The sequence below is a fragment of the Sardina pilchardus genome, chromosome 21 (assembly GCF_963854185.1).
Source record: "Sardina pilchardus chromosome 21, fSarPil1.1, whole genome shotgun sequence".
In the NCBI taxonomy this organism is placed as follows: domain Eukaryota; kingdom Metazoa; phylum Chordata; class Actinopteri; order Clupeiformes; family Clupeidae; genus Sardina; species Sardina pilchardus.
The window spans coordinates 6,378,596-6,396,095 of record NC_085014.1 but is presented as its reverse complement, the minus strand read 5'-3'; the positions used below and the strand labels follow the sequence as shown (position 1 = coordinate 6,396,095).

Genomic DNA, 17,500 nt, shown 5'->3' with positions numbered 1-17,500 from the left:
TGATCCCCTCCTATAGCTACAGCTAGCATTCAAAGAGAGGAGAGGATTGCTATCATCTGGCAGGGCGAGCATGACTGATACAGCATCATGCGTGGCAGATGAAGGTCATGTCATAGGTCGCCCCTCTTGGGAGTGCTTCAGCAGACGCTCTATAACTCTTGTGCGCTAGTTTAATTGCTTAGGAAAGGGAAATGTCTGAATATTTTAATCAGACTCTGGGTTTCCCAGAGGGAGTTGTAAAACCGCAGCGGTAAAAAAAAATGAGGCCTCTTTGTCACGCTCACACCAAGCTTCACTGTACTGTATGTTGGTGAAGAAGCTTCACTGTACTGTATGTTGCTGAAGAAGCTTCACTGTACTGTATGTTCATGAAGAACTACCTCCTGAGACTGTTTACGAGTGTTTGCAAACATTTGTCGAAAATCAAGGCAAACAGAAACCTAAAAAGCATACATAAATGTTTTTTTTTTACAAACAGCTACATTTGTGAATTTGAACGCACCTCCGTTGTAGCCCATTCTTCTGGCCCTCCTCAAGCTGTTAACCAGCGTATTTGTTCAAATGAAATGAAGTGAAATAAATACAAACTTTATCTCTGTAACCCTGGCTCTGTAAATAGAAAACAAACACATTGGCACAGACAGACGCTACAGCTGTTCAGTGCCTCAGGGTCATGCACTTAATGGGTGCATTTAATTGGCTGGTGGAGTTTTGTTATCAACAACCATATGCCAGAATCGAGGACCACACCTTTGAAAGTGTCCTTTATGACTGAACAATCAAATGAACAAACAAACAAACAAGCAAACGGAGTGTAGTCTTCTCTGTGGTCCCCTCCGTTCCTCCTCACCACGGCAGCCCTGCGGTCAGCAGAGAGGGGTGAGGGAGGGCTCGTCCACCTCGCCCCATCTTCTCCCACGCACCCTGTCCTTCCTGTTTCTGCAGGAAGTGGCCGTCCAATCCCTCACTGTTGGAGCGCGCTCAGTTGGACTCCTGGCTGCCATTTGTCAAGAGGTGTAGTGGGCGTGTCAGGGCTCATTGGTAGTCGACTCAGGCTCCTTCATCCTGAAATGTGAGGCCGGTAATGTTTTCTGTAATGCTTTCAGGACATGGAGGCGTTAGCATCCGGTGTGAAACTTTAGCTGTACTTAGAAACTAATTATGAGGAATAATCTCTTCTGTTTTATTTTGCTTTCTGCTTTTCAAAGGTTTTCATTGAGATTATGTGCCTAGAATCTCATCAGTCTCAACAGGCGGTGCAGAGATTTGTCTAAAACTAACAACATACCTTGATAGAGGTCTACAGAATTGTCTTGTAAACACTTCGGCAATGCTAGTTAAAAGTTAGTTTGTTCGCTGATGTATTGTGATGATACTGTATAGTCAGAAATATCATGCTGCAAAAGCTGTTCAAAATTGATTTGGGGATAATTCAAATTAATTTGGATTAAATTTGCTTGCAACAAAGAGTCCATGTCTTGAATTTTCTCTTGGGGATAAATAAAGTATCTAATAAAGTATCTATCTATCTATCTATCTATCTGTCTGTCTGTCTGTCTGTCTGTCTGTCTGTCTGTCTGTCTGTCTGTCTATCTATTTATCTATCTATCTACTGTATCTATCCATGTCATGTTGTCTTAAGACTGGTCTTTGCTTGGGGTCCGTGGGGCAAATTCTGTACACTATACAAAGTTCTCCCATTATCCAAACCCTTTCCAGTGTTTATGTGCTGCGAGTTTTTGTTGTTGCATGAGGAACAGGCTGTAATGCTGCTCTCCGAAATGCGCGGCGTCAGCAACATGACCGGGGCCCCGGCCGTAAAGCATGCGCCATGTAGCGCGATTAAAAGCCCCGGCGGGCCGCTGGAACACGCCAATAAATATCCTGGGCAGGAACGACCTGGGCTACATCACCAGATGAAGAAGGTGTTGACAGGAGCCGAGAGGAAATAAAACAAGCGTAGCTCATGTCAGTTACGCTGGGAAGGCAGCTAGCCTCAAACCCTCTGGACTACTCAAGTCTCTCAATTATCCACCTCAGTGTGAAGAAGCCTCTGGACTACTCAAGTCTCTCAATTATCCACCTCAGTGAGAAGAAGCCAATGTCCCATAGCAGCTCTTCTGATACCAGCTTTGACCGAAAGTAATAATCAATGAAAATGTTTGGATGTTTACATAATGGCAATTTGAGAATCAGCTGCGCAGATGTGCGAATGTATGCATGCATGTATCTGCAATCTGCATGTGAATGAATGAGTGAATTCTACAGTAGTTTCCTGTGTATTAGCCACATTGTGTATAAGCCGCAGGAAAGTGTTTTGTGGAAGTTAAAAGAAACGAAGCCATTTTGATACCATATTACAGTAACTGCCCGCGTGTATTAACCTCATAGCTGAAGAAATTTAGCCAAATCAATGTACTATATAAGCTGCAGCTAGTTTTGAATGAATGGATGAACGTGTGTCTGTATCTGATGCTTGCTGTTGACGTTGGGAAATTACAGTAGGTTTGAATGAATGAATGTGTGTGTATCTGTGATGCGTGCTGTAGACGTTGGGAAATTACAGTAGGTTTGAATGAATGAATGTGTGTGTATCTGTGATGCGTGCTGTAGACGTTGTGTGTCCTCGCCCTGACCCATGCTATCCCATGATGCTGTGCAGGCGGCGCGTGTGCGGACGCGGAGGAGCGGCTGATGAACTGGCTGCTGGGTAAAGGCCGCTACAACAAGCTGATCCGGCCGGCCGTCAACCGCACCGAGCGCGTCACCATCCTCCTGCAGGTGTCCCTGGCCCAGCTCATCAGCGTGGTGAGTGCCCCCCCACAACCGCTGCTCACACCTGGGCTGGACCCGGCCCTAATGCGGCCCACTTCCGCCAGCGTTCACTCCAGAGCCATTGGGAGTGGGCTGGAGTCCGTCTGAGCTGCTCGATTGGGTTTGTTTAGTTCTGAGCTCAGGTTTGCACCAAGGTACAGTAGTCGGGCCCTCCAGGAAGTATCGCTATGGAGACCAGCTCACCTGATCTCCTGTGTGGTAATCAGGAAGTAAACACCACTGATGACCACTGATGGTTCTAAATGTCCAGACCACTGGTAAATACACTACTGGTAAATGTAAACATATTGATTACTGTAAGCACACAATTTTCGAAAATGCTAACAATGTTAAGCAATAATGACGACTAGACAGTGGCCTTGATGAGGCCCACTGTGTGGCTCAGGTCTGCCTCTGCTCTGCTCCTGTGGAGCTCAGCCAAACCAGCCCCAATGCAGACCCAAACCAGACAGAGAGAGTATAGGAAGCACATCAGACAGAGGATGAGATTAGATTAGATCAGATCCAACTGTATTGTCATTGTGCAGAGTACAAGTACAAGTACAAGACAACACAATGCAGTATTATATGTGTCTAACCAGAAATGTCAAAACAGCAGAATAGTGCAATGTGATATACAAAGTTTGTTTGTGACAACTTACAAGCCATCAAATATAGTGCAGTGTAGACAGTAGTATACAGTTGGTTTACAGACGGTGGTTTAGAGGAATATGAATGGTTTCTCTTGGGGGCTTATTTGGTTGGTCGTCACTGGGATACAGAGCTATAGTTCAGAGTGGCAACCGCAGGATAGAAGCTTCCTCTGCAGCCGCTGGTTGGAGTGCGAAGAGACCCCAGTGTACGGGAGAGACCCCAGGCTATGGGAGAGACCCCAGTCTATGGGAGAGACCCCAGGCTATGGGAGAGACCCCAGGCTACGGGAGAGACCCCAGGCTACGGGAGAGACCCCAGGCTATGGGAGAGACCTGCTCACTGAGTTTGCTCATCAGTTTGGAGGGGATGATGCTGTTGAACGCTGAACTAGAGTCAATGTTGTCAGGACACACACTGAGTGAGGACAGAAACACACACACACACACACACACTGTCCACACACACACACACACACACACACACACACACACACACACACACTTAAGCACACTGCAAATGCACCAAGTTGGGAGTGGGTCTATAAAAGAGCCCTTTCCTCTGGTGGATCTTTATCAGCATTAGCAGCAGCTGCCACCATCACAGGCCTCAGGACGGACACCTTCCGCCTCGTCTCTCTCTCTCTCTCCGCTCCTCGTCTCTCTCTCTCCGCCTCCTCGTCTCTCTCTCTCTCTCTCTCTCTCCGCTCCTCGTCTCTCTCTCTCTCTCTCTCTCTCTCTCTCTCTCTCTCTCTCCGCTCCTCGCCACACTACGCCGGACGCCGTAAAGCGTTTGATTTACACGCCGCCGGCCGCTCTGCCCGTCACCGCCCGCCCCAGGGGCCATCCCGCGCCCGGCAGATCCTCCTTTACGGTCCCTCACTGTCTCCCGCCGCGCGCGTAATTGAAATAGCGGCGCACTGTAAACCCAGGCCAGCAGCGGGGCCGCGGGCGCCGGTGATATACTCGCTGGGGTCGCGCTTTACTGCCGGAGCGCGGCGCAGGGGTGCACCGGACGGACGGGCGCGGTATGGAGGCCGTCGCTCGGGCCGCCCCGCCGTGGCTCCGTGACTCATTTCATTTGCGGCGTATGGATTTAGCGTTACGGAGCGCGCGGGGGAGGAGGGGGGGGGGGGGGGGGGTGCGGGTGAGGACACGGAGAGAGACGGAACACTCGTCGTCTTCTGGTAATGGTGTCATAGATCTGAGCAGCGCAGCGGGGAAGGGAAATACAATCACAGCCACACACACACACACACACACACACACACACACACACACACACATTACTCTACTGCCACACGTCACAGCTGTGTGGAAATGTCACACACAGCTGAATCAGTATCAGAATGTGTGTGTGTGTGTGTGTGTGTGTGTATTCTGTGTAAGCGTGCAGTATGTATGTACATTTATTAAGTGTGCAGAGTGTGTCTCTATAAACTGTGTGCTTGTATGCATCCTTGCATATCATAGTGTGCCTTTTTATGGGTGCTTTTATGAGTGTGTGTATGAGTAGGAAGTTGTTCACTGAGAAGAGTGTGCACTGTGCGCTTACGTTTATGTACATCATTGTGTTCTTTTATGGGTGACTGTGTGTGTGTGTGTGTGTGTGTGTGTGTGTGTGTGTGTGTGTGTGTGTGTGTGTGTGTGTGTGTGTGTGTGTGTGTGTGTGTTGTGTGTGTGTGTGTGTGTGTGTGTGTGTGTGTGTGTGTGTGTGTGTGTGTGAGTGAGTGTGTGAGTGTGATGGGTATATAAACTATACTGTGCATCTGTGTGTGAGTTTCCCATCTCCCCTCTGTGTCCACAGAATGAACGAGACCAGGTGATGACCACCAACGTGTGGCTAACTCAGGTGAGTGAGAGGATGCCCCCTCCACCCTATTAAACAGCACCAGCACTTTACCACCCAGGATCACTACCTCCTGCTGTCTCCCGGCCCTCCATTTAAATAAGAATAGGCCCCGGCAGTGGCGCAACTGGCTGGGGCACCTGCACCGTACGCCGGCGACCCGGGTTCGATTCCCGCCCCGTGGTCCTTTCCGGATCCCACCCCGACTCTCTCTCCCACTCACTTCCTGTCATTCTCTCTACTGTCCTGTCCAATTAAAGGCATAAAAAAGCCCAAAAAAATAATCTTTAAATAAGAATGGAGTGGGTGAGAAGGGCTAATGTGTGTAGAGAGAGAGAGAGAGAGGGAGAGAGAGAGGGGGGAGAGAGAGGGGGGAGAGATGGAGAGGGAAAGAAAGAAAGACAGGGGGGATAGAGAGACAGAGAGAAAGAGCGGAAGAGAGCGGGAGAGGGATAGAGAGGGAGAGAGATAGGGGAAGTGAGAGAGGGAATGAAAGAGAGAGAGATAGAGAGACAGAGAGAGAGGGAGAGAGAAAGAGGGAAATAATGTATGGGACAGAGGAGAAAGAGGACAGTCTGGTTGATGGAGCTAGGAAGAGAGTGAGTCTATAGTGCCGGCGAAACACAGAAAGATCTATGACGAGGACAATGAGTCAGAGAGAGAGAAGAGAGAGTCGCCAGGGAAACAGATGGAGTCGTGTTGATGGAGTCGTGTTGATGGGGCGCAGAAAGAGAGAGTCGCCAGGGAAACAGAGCTGGAGTAGTGTTGATGGAATCGTGTTGATGGAGTGGTGTTGGTGGAATCGTGTTGATGGAGTGGTGTTGGTGGAGCGCAGAGAGAGAGAGAGGCGGTGGTGCTGACAGAGAGAGAATCCACAAGGTTGACAAGGAGAGAGAGAAAAAGCTGTAAGAGAGAGAGAGAGAGGGACAGAGAGAGAGAGAGAGAGAGGTAGAGAGAGAGAGTGGTTGTTGAGAGTGAGTGAGTGAATCCTCCGTGCTTCTCCTGCAGAACTGGAATGATTACCGTCTGTCCTGGAACCCGGCGGAGTACGAGGGCATCGACAAGCTGCGCATCCCCTCCCGCCACATCTGGCTGCCCGACATCGTGCTCTACAACAAGTGGGTGCCCTCCGTCACCCCCCCCCCCCCCACCCTCCCTCCGTCACCCCCACCCTCCGTCACCCCCCCACCCACCCTCCCTCCGTCAACCCCCACCCACCCTCCGTCACCCCCACACCCTCCATCAGCCCCACACCCTCCGTCACCCCCCCACCCACCCTCCGTCAGCTACACCTCCCGCCTGTGATGCACAACAGAGAAACACAATTAGCGTTTGCAGTAGATCATTTCAATGTACTCGACTCCCAGTGCACAGATAGACGTGTGCTCACTGAGAACGCTAGGAACTTGTTCGATATGTTCAGAGGTGGAAAAGTCCAGCCCCAGAGAGTGAAAGTCCTACCACACATCTGTGCCAACCATTCAGTTAAACCAGCTGATTCTATTTGGAACAACTGTTCAGCCAGGTAGATTAGTTAATTGATGACATCACCTGTGTTAAATGCACAGGTAGAACCAATACATGGTTGGACTTTTATTTTCTGGAGCTGGAGTTTTACACCTCTGGATGTGTTGTGGTATATTTCAGTTTGTTAGAGAGTCTAGTCTCAGTCGTTTGTTAGCTGAGTGACATCTCTCATTTATCTGGATCTGTCACCAACAGCGACATCTCATTTCACATCGTCTGCATCCAAATGTCTCTTTCCTGAAGCAGTCCTCTCCTAAATGAGCAGGAGGTATTCACAGATGATTTGTACCTGTAGTCTCATCTCTGTCTCATGTCTGCGCCCCCATCCCCCCCCCCCCCCCCTCTCATCCCTCCCCAGCGCTGACGGCACGTACGAGGTGACGGTGTTCACCAACGCCATCGTGCTCTTCAACGGCAGCATCGCCTGGCTACCGCCGGCCATCTACAAGAGCGCCTGCAAGATCGAGGTCAAGCACTTCCCCTTCGACCAGCAGAACTGCACGCTCAAGTTCCGCTCCTGGACCTACGACCACACCGAGATCGACCTGGTGCTCAAGTCCGAGGTGGCCAGCATGGACGACTTCACGCCCAGCGGCGAGTGGGACATCCTGGCGCTGCCCGGGCGGCGCACGGTCAACCCCAACGACCCCACCTACGTGGACCTCACCTACGACTTCCTGATCAAGCGCAAGCCGCTGTTCTACACCATCAACCTCATCATCCCCTGCATCCTCATCACCTCGCTGGCCATCCTGGTCTTCTACCTGCCGTCGGACTGCGGCGAGAAGATGACCCTGTGCATCTCCGTGCTGCTGGCGCTCACCGTCTTCCTGCTGCTGATCTCGAAAATCGTGCCGCCCACCTCGCTGGACGTGCCGCTGATCGGCAAGTACCTGATGTTCACCATGGTGCTGGTCACCTTCTCCATCATCACCAGCGTGTGCGTGCTCAACGTGCACCACCGCTCGCCCAGCACCCACACCATGCCCGCCTGGGTCAAGCTGGTGTTCCTGGTCAAGCTGCCCGCGCTGCTCTTCATGCGGCGCCCGCACAACAGCTCGGCGCGCCAGCGGCTGCGCCAACAGAGGCGGGCGCGGGAGCGGCGCGGGCTCCTGGGGCTGAGCTACGGCGGGGCGCCAACGCTGCCCTCCGTGCCCGCCATCTCGGCCTCGTCCGCCGCGCTGCTCACCTCGGCCTTCTCGTCGCCCGGCCACTTCTACAAGAGCGCCGCCGCGTCGGCCGCGTCCGCCAGCCTCGGCTTCAGCGCCCAGGGCGCCAGGAAGGGGGACATGCGCTCGGACTTCCTGCCCAACGGCTACGCCTCCGCGCAGGACCTGAGGCAGAGGGCAGGAGGAGGAGGAGGAGGAGGAGGAGGAGGAGGTGGAGGAGGAGGAGGAGGAGGAGGGATGGACTGGGGCTCTAACGTGGACGAGGCGGTGGACGGAGTGCGCTATGTAGCTGACCGCATGATGGGGGACGATGATGACCAGAGCGTGAGTAATCTAGAACCAGAATGACCAGAGCGTGAGTAATCTAGAACCAGAATGACCAGAGCGTGAGTAATCTAGAACCAGAATGACCAGAGCGTGAGTAATCTAGAACCAGAATGACCAGAGCGTGAGTAATCTAGAGCCAGAATGAGCTCGTGCACCTCTCTCAACAGCTATTGACCCATCGTCTTGCCTTAATGACCTGTTTGTGCAATGCACATCAATTATGCAGTGTGTACACCTACACCAACTAGTAAAAGCACTGACTAAGGGTTGGATCAGCACAACAGATGGTTTCATTCTTTTTATTCTTGTTTGTTTTCTGCACGTTATTCTCTTTCTATATTCCGGCTCTAGTGTATAGTGTTTTCTCCCCTTTAAACAGGCCTGTGGTACTCTGAGATTGACCTGCTCCTCACAACACTGTCGCTGTTTACGTGTCATGCAACATACACATGGGTGTCAGTACATGTAGCACTGCATAAACACCTGCACGTGTTAGCAACCAGACACACCTCGCAACTTCAAGTGAACACTTGACACAGCACAAGTCAAATAAGCGTCTGACACCTTAAATAGAACAGAGCGGCCTGCGTCCACTAAGTGTCTAAGCTCTTGTCCTGTACGTGGGGAAGAGCGGCCTGCGTCCACTAAGTGATGGCTCTTGTAAGTCCTGTACGTGGGCAGCTGCGGTGTCAGAGGAGAGGAGTCAGCTGTCTGTGGAGGAATGTGTCAGTGGACAGCACAGTCAGCAGGGACTGCAAGTGTTTAGCGTGACGACTCGCAGGCCGAAGTGTTAGAGACTGGGAGACACGAGCGAAGCGACACAAATGCGGTGCCATTGATTGTGTTGTGAGCTGGATCAATGGAGGGGGCTGTTTGAGAGATGGCTGCTCTCACAGCAAGGACAGGGCAGATTAGAGAGCAGGAGGTTATGGGGTCAATAGGGCCAGTGACCATGTATAGCTGCCCAACTCATTACAGCCATGTAGTGTATAGCTAAGCAACTTTAACCCCACGCTGCCCAACTCATTACAGCCATGTAGTGTATAGCTAAGCAACTTTAACCCCACGCTGCCCAACTCATTACGGCCATGTAGTGTATAGCTAAGCAACTTTAACCCCACGCTGCCCAACTCATTACGGCCATGTACTGTATAGCTAAGCAACTTTAACCCCACGCTGCCCAACTCATTACAGCCATGTAGTGTATAGCTAAGCAACTTTAACCCCACGCTGCCCAACTCATTACAGCCATGTAGTGTATAGCTAAGCAACTTTAACCCCACGCTGCCCAACTCATTACAGCCATGTAGTGTATAGCTAAGCAACTTTAACCCCACGCTGCCCAACTCATTACGGCCATGTACTGTATAGCTAAGCAACTTTAACCCCACGCTGCCCAACTCATTACAGCCATGTACTGTATAGCTAAGCAACTTTAACCCCACGCTGCCCAACTCATTACGGCCATGTACTGTATAGCTAAGCAACTATAACCCCACGCTGCCCAACTCATTACAGCCATGTAGTGTATAGCTAAGCAACTTTAACCCCACGCTGCCCAACTCATTACGGCCATGTACTGTATAGCTAAGCAACTATAACCCCACGCTGCCCAACTCATTACAGCCATGTACTGTATAGCTAAGCAACTATAACCCCACGCTGCCCAACTCATTACGGCCATGTAGTGTATAGCTAAGCAACTTTAACCCCACGCTGCCCAACTCATTACAGCCATGTACTGTATAGCTAAGCAACTATAACCCCACGCTGCCCAACTCATTACGGCCATGTACTGTATAGCTAAGCAACTTTAACCCCATGCTGCCCAACTCATTACAGCCATGTACTGTATAGCTAAGCAACTATAACCCCACGCTGCCCAACTCATTACGGGCAAATCATTTCTCATCCTCAGTCTGTTCTCTCCCTCTGTCTCTTTGGTCTTCTCAATTTCATCTCGCTCTCTCTCTCTCTCTCTCTCTCTCTCTCTCTCTCTCTCTCTCTCTCTCTCTCTCTCTCTCTCTTCTGTTGTTCATGTTCTATCTTTTTTCTCTTTGTCTCTTTAGCTCTTTTTCTTCTTCTTTTCCCCTACTATTTATTTCAACAGTCACAAACCCCCCAAAAAATCTGCACACCCAATACAGTTCTTTATATACAATACAGGCACTGGACTGTTTTTTGATCTCACACCCAAAAACATTCCGGATGTGTGTGATTAAACTTTGTTTTTGACAGTCGAAAAGCCACCATGACACCCTCTACTTGGAGAATCCGCCCGCACACTGTCTACAAATGCTCAGAATATCAACACACTATCTGCTGACACTTTCTTACAGTAACTACAATTTATGTTTAAGCTTAAGATTAGGGGTCTGGGTTGGTTAATCTTATGTTCAGTAACTGTTCAACGGTTTGTTGCAACAATCATTTAATTTTTGCAAACAACCTGAGGCTGAAGTGTGTTGCAAATGTGTTGCAGTGATATCTGCAAGCAGAAAGCATGTGCATTGTAGCTCAGCTATTAGAGTGTTTTATGTGATGCATCTGTAGAAATGGACAAACACTATGGCACGCATTTGTCCGTATGTGTTATTACGATGCGTGCTATTCCAAAGCTACAGTGTGTATGTCCGTATGTGTTATTACGCTGCGTGCTATTCTATTCCCACACCAGCGTGTTCTTACTGGGCTGTGCTCCGCTCCTCTGCCGCAGGTGATCGAGGACTGGAAGTACGTGGCCATGGTGGTGGACCGGCTCTTCCTGTGGATCTTCGTGATCGTGTGTGTGTCGGGGACGCTGGGGCTCTTCCTGCAGCCGCTCTTCCAGAGCCACATCGTGCCGCTGCCACACACCGAGGCCGCCGGCAGGAGCGGCATGTGACGGGACGACGTGAGGGGCGGCGTGACGGGCGTGACTGATGTGTGTGTTCGTGTGACGGAAGTGACAAACGCGACGGAGGTGACAGAGTGGCGGACATGACAGGATGGAGGGAGGGAGGGAGGGAGGGAGGTTTGCCAAAGCCACGAGACATCAGCATTCAGCATCAGCGCTCAGCTCCGAGGGGGACGAAGAGGAGGAGGAAGAGCCATGTCTCACCTTCCAATCACACGCTGTTGCTGAAGGGCATCCAAGCACCAAATCATTCATTGCAAGTCCACATGCTTTCTCTTAGAAAATGTGCGCACAGCCAAACAATTTAGCTAGAGTCAGATTACTACAGTAGATGTCCCATAAATAAGGTGACCAGTGTTTTTTCTAAACTGTTTGTTCTAAACAAGGCCTGTAGTATCACCCAGTCGCTATGTAACTAAATCCCACTTGTATTAATTGTTAGAAAAAGAATCTTACCGTCATGACGTAAAAAAACACGCAGCCATTTAAGACCCGTGTGGACCAGTCATGTGCTGGCTTTACACTTCTTGTAACTCCGTCCAAATTATCGGCCTCGTTCTCTAGGGGTGCGAGCATTGAGAATAGCGGCTGAAACGTCTGCTAGCCCCTCAGTAAAAAAATGTCTTCTTTAGCGAAGACTTATGTCTACTATTTTTTGCAAACCTTTCCTGCCTTTTTTTTTTATTCCCTAGGGGGAAAGGAGACAAGATGCAAAAGCCTCTAAAAAGCCACTTCTGTCAAAAATTAAATAATTTCACTTCAAATCCCGCTAAATTTCCCCTCTTCCTGGTCTGAGATATTGATTCGTATGCAAACCCCTATAGGAGCCTGATACAAAATGCTCATTTTAAAGAAGAGCGGTCAGATGCATTTAGAGGGTTTTGCATCTGAACCCTTCAAGTGTCTTCACAGGGATGAATGGATGGCTCATAAAGTGACCTCATCGTCACAAATTGGCATTTATTTCCTGCTATTAAATTTGCTAACCTCCGTTGCGTCTGTACGTTACCATTTTTACTTGCTGTCTGTAAATCTGTGATTTTTATTGTTTCATTAAAAGTTATATAAAATGCACCATTAATCCACGAGGATTATTATTTTTTTCAATAAAATCCACGGGCCACGTCTGTGTAGGGGATGATTCACCAACATATCTCCATGCCATTGTGTTGTTTGAAGGGAAGTGTGTGTTCACTTGGAACAGCTCCTGACAAGAATTGGTTTGGAGATTCATTTATGGGTCATATTCAGTCTTTGCCAATTCCATTTCAATTTGCGAGGCCTAACTGGACATTGTGTTCATTACAGTGACATTGTGAGTGTATTCGCCGGTGTACATTTTTGGCAAGAACCAGAGTTGAGTTTGACAGACACACTCTGTCACACACACACACACACACACACACTCGCTCTCTCAGAGTTAGTTGTGCTCATCATGCCCCCTGCTGGACACTTTTTATTTTGTGATTCCTATCCTGCTGAATGTGTTGTCTTCCACGTCCATACACACACACACACACACACACACACACACACACACACACACACACACACACACACACACACACATACACATACACACACACAGCATGAGTGAGAAGGAGACAGATCTGGTCAGGTATTGTCTTGAAAATATTTGTACCCACATACAAACGCAAAAATCCGTCCAGTGCATGTGCTTACACACACACACACACACACACACACACACACACACACACACTATTACTTTTCTTTAAAGAGTGCTGAGTGGGCTGGGCTATTCTGCCGACTGCAGAGGTTCCTTTGTGAGCTGTGTATTTAAATCATTAGAGATTGCCTCCTTCATCTCCGCCAGCTGCTGGCTCTTCACACACACCTCCACATGCCACCCTGCTGCCAAGGCAGCGACAGCGTCTGCATTGATTTAGCCCCTTCCTGATGACCAGTGATTTAGCCCCTTCCTGATGACCAGTGATTTAGCCCCTTCCTGATGACCAGTGATGGATCAGGCTCTTAGGACATCCGCACCTCAGCAGGGGAGGACCGCTGGCCACGTCCCTCCACACACAGCCATAAAAGTGCCATCCTCCATCCAGATGCAACACCCACCCACTCCTCCATCCAGATGCAACACCCACCCACTCCTCCATCCAGATGCAACACCCACCCACCCACTCCTCCATCCAGATGCAACACCCACCCACTCCTCCATCCAGATGCAACACCCACCCACCCACTCCTCCATCCAGATGCAACACCCACCCACTCCTCCATCCAGATGCAACACCCACCCACTCCTCCATCCAGATGCAACACCCACACACTCCTCCATCCAGATGCAATACCCACCCACTCCTCCATCCAGATGCAACACCCACACACTCCTCCATCCAGATGCAATACCCACCCACTCCTCCATCCAGATGCAACACCCACCCACTCCTCCATCCAGATGCAACACCCACCCACTCCTCCATCCAGATGCAACACCCACCCACTCCTCCATCCAGATGCAACACCCACCCACTCCTCCATCCAGATGCAACACCCACCCACTCCTCCATTCAGATGCAACACCCACCCACTCACTGAGAGCTGTTGTCTGAGGGGGTAATCCACACACAGCCATAAAAGTGCCATCCTCCATCCAGATGCAACACCCACCCACTCCTCCATCCAGATGCAACACCCACCCACTCCTCCATTCAGATGCAACACCCACCCACTCACTGAGAGCTGTTGTCTGAGGGGGTAATCCACACACAGCCATAAAAGTGCCATCCTCCATCCAGATGCAACACCCACCCACTCCTCCATCCAGATGCAACACCCACCCACTCCTCCATCCAGATGCAACACCCACCCACTCACTGAGAGCTGTTGTCTGAGGGGGTAATCCACACACAGCCATAAAAGTGCCATCCTCCATCCAGATGCAACACCCACCCACTCCTCCATCCAGATGCAACACCCACCCACTCCTCCATTCAGATGCAACACCCACCCACTCACTGAGAGCTGTTGTCTGAGGGGGTAATCCACACACAGCCATAAAAGTGCCATCCTCCATCCAGATGCAACACCCACCCACTCCTCCATCCAGATGCAACACCCACCCACTCCTCCATCCAGATGCAACACCCACCCACTCACTGAGAGCTGTTGTCTGAGGGGGTAATCCACACACAGCCATAAAAGTGCCATCCTCCATCCAGATGCAACACCCACCCACTCCTCCATCCAGATGCAACACCCACCCACTCCTCCATCCAGATGCAACACCCACCCACTCCTCCATCCAGATGCAACACCCACTCACTCCTCCATCCAGATGCAACACCCACCCACTCCTCCATCCAGATGCAACACCCACCCACTCCTCCATCCAGATGCAACACCCACCCACTCCTCCATCCAGATGCAACACCCACTCACTCCTCCATCCAGATGCAATACCCACCCACTCCTCCATCCAGATGCAACACCCACCCACTCCTCCATCCAGATGCAACACCCACCCACTCACTCCTCCATCCAGATGCAACACCCACCCACTCCTCCATCCAGATGCAACACCCACCCACTCACTGAGAGCTGTTGTCTGAGGGGGGTAATCTAGGCCCTTTGGAGAGGCGGGGTAGGAATCTACGGCCTTCGGTGTGACATAGGCTGTGTCTGAAACATCAGTACACACGCTGGGCAGTGTGCATTTTCCGGAAGTTACGTCAGAATAGACTGTCCGAAAGTCAAGCGCTCTCACTAGTTGGGTACTTCGTTTGGCGTGATTTCCAAGCGTGCATCGATGCATCTTTTTTGGCCTCAGATATCCCATTATCCATTGTGCAGCGCAGGTCAAGCTCCACACGTCATGCAAATCGCCAACACACCCCCCTCCCCGAGTCAGGTGACGCCAACTAGTTAGTGCTGTCCAAATGTAGGTAGGGACGCATACTGAGGAGCAAGCTAACTAAGACGCTACTGGAAAGAAGGTACTATCCAGCGTGCACACTTGACTTCTGGACACAGCCCAAGAAGGGGGTGGGGGGGTAGTAATCTAGGGACTTTGCTGTGGACTAGGGGGTGGGGGGGCCTCAGGTGTGGACTAGATAGATAGATAGATAATTCCATTCAGCCCTTCAGGGCACATTCAGATGTCCAGCAGCATACAGTGTGTGTGTGTACAGTGTGTGTTGGGTACAGTGTGTGTGTGTACAGTGTGTGTTGTGTACGGTGTGTGTTGTGTACAGTGTGTGTTGTCCATCAAGCATTCTCAATGCAGGACACAGACAACAACAGTTAATAAAGTATAAAAGTCACAATAGAAGCTTACAATCTGTGGTAATAATAATGAATGCACATCAACCAGGCCACTGTTTGCCCCAGGCCCACACCAGGCTCACACCTGGCCCACACCTGGCCCACACCTGGCCCACACCAGGCCGCTGTTTGCTCTGCAGTAAAGCAGAGGCGTCTAACAGCATCCAAACTGAGGTCCAGGTTTTGTCGGTGTATGTTTTATCTCTCGTATCAGGTGCGATTTAGGAGTGTTCTTGAGCAGGCTGCCCTCCCGCCTCCCCACGTCCCAGTAAACTGCAAGGGATTGCACTCTAGCCCTCGCTCAGAGACAAGGCACTCTCAGATGCCCCACAAAACATGATATACGTCCCCTTAATGATGCAGCCAGAAGGTCTTATGTGCTGAGCCAAAGAGGAGGCTTGATATGGGATCTTTGGTTAATGCTGATGGCTTTGTTTTGGATAAAGATCAGCGCACTCGTGAGCTGTACAGTATTTACCTAATTAAAGAGTTTTATCTCAAACAATTAATTAGAGTGTTGTCTTACGAGGAGGACGACACAACATCAGATATCCAGCAGAAATATGTTCAACAGCTGTTTTCGGTCCAATGAAACTTTGCCAAGAAATATCCAAACATAAATAATATGAATTTTATGATGCCCAGTTGTTGATGAGTAAGTAAGTAAGTGTACACATCATGCTGAATGTGGTCTTGGAGTGAATTTAAAACAACTCTTGAATCTCAAGTCTCATGAGTTCTCAGCTATGTTTGGTCAGAAATAGAAATATTTGATCTAAATCACCTTCACCTTACATTCTATACCATGAACTAAAGCCTACCTTATACTTCATACGCTGACATACTATTTTGCTGTGGTATCTGTAGAGTCAAGGTTAGTGATATAATACTGTAATATACATATTATTATATCATACATATAGGCTAGTGCAATAGCAACATATTAACTATTAAATATTTTAAATAATTTGGCTGTGCTTTATCAGAAATCACAAGCTGGTGTGTGAGTGTGTGTGTGTGTGTGTGTGTTAAAAGCACATTGGCACAAACAGAAATCACAAGCTGGTGTGCGTGCGTGCGTGCGTGCGTGCGTGCGTGCGTGCGTGCGTGCGTGCGTGCGTGCGTGCGTGTGTGTGTGTGTTAAAAGCTTTGGCTCATTCAGAAATCCCAAGCTGGTGTGTATGCGTGCGTGTGTGTGTGCGTGTGTGTGCGTGTGTGTGCGTGTGTGTGTGTGTGTGTGTGTGTGTGTGTGTGTGTGTTAAAAGCATATTGGCTCATTCAGAAATCACAAGCTGGTGTGTTTAATAATGAAAGTGATGAGTGATGTATTTGGCAGGCCCCTCCTCTGCAGTGTGTGTGTGTGTGTGTCTGTCTGTCTGTCTGTCTGTCTGTCTGTGTCTGTGTCTGTGTCTGTGTCTGTGTCTGTGTCTGTGTCTGTGTCTGTGTGGCATGTGTGTGTTTGTGTGTGTCTGTCTATCTGTGTCTGTCTGTGTCTGTGGCTTCTATATGCTTGTGTGCGTGTGCGTGTGTATGTGTGTGTGTGTGTGTGTGTAGTTATGTGGGTGTATTTGGAGTATAACCATCAGTCCACATCAGTTCACACTAACACTCTGACCCAAACAGGATTTTGAGTCACAACACTCTAGCACAAACACTCTGTAAGGGAAGCAGCGTAGGGGAATAGTCTGAAAACAGATCACTCAGACACAAAGGAGTTCCATGACCCACGGGTGGTTTGAGGACCTGAGGAGGAAGAGTGCTGTTATCTGACCATTGGTCACCCTGAGCTCGGTGCACGGGAAGCAAGTCCGTTGTCCATGGTACTGAAGCCGTATTTCACGAAAAACCAAACCAGCAAACAAAGGCCTATATAGATTACAAAATGATTGGGCTGCAATATAAAATTATAGTGTTTTGACGGGCTTCTTCGGAATCAGTTTCCGATAGTGTTCCTCGTAGGCTAGGAATC

The 17,500-nt window shown here is 49.8% G+C and overlaps 1 protein-coding gene across 1 annotated transcript in view; it reads left to right on the top strand.

The window, feature by feature from the left end:
- LOC134068488 (neuronal acetylcholine receptor subunit beta-4-like) overlaps positions 1–11,323 on the top strand; it is an 18,685-nt gene extending 7,362 nt beyond the window's left edge. The window contains exons 2-7 of the mRNA XM_062524133.1: positions 2,663–2,808; positions 5,272–5,316; positions 6,322–6,431; positions 7,199–8,064; positions 8,239–8,333; positions 11,053–11,323. Of these exons, the coding sequence (XP_062380117.1) occupies positions 2,663–2,808; positions 5,272–5,316; positions 6,322–6,431; positions 7,199–8,064; positions 8,239–8,333; positions 11,053–11,220 (1,430 nt within the window). The 3' untranslated portion in view covers positions 11,221–11,323. The remainder of the gene's footprint in view (positions 1–2,662; positions 2,809–5,271; positions 5,317–6,321; positions 6,432–7,198; positions 8,065–8,238; positions 8,334–11,052) is intronic.
- Positions 11,324–17,500: the final 6,177 nt, after the last annotated feature.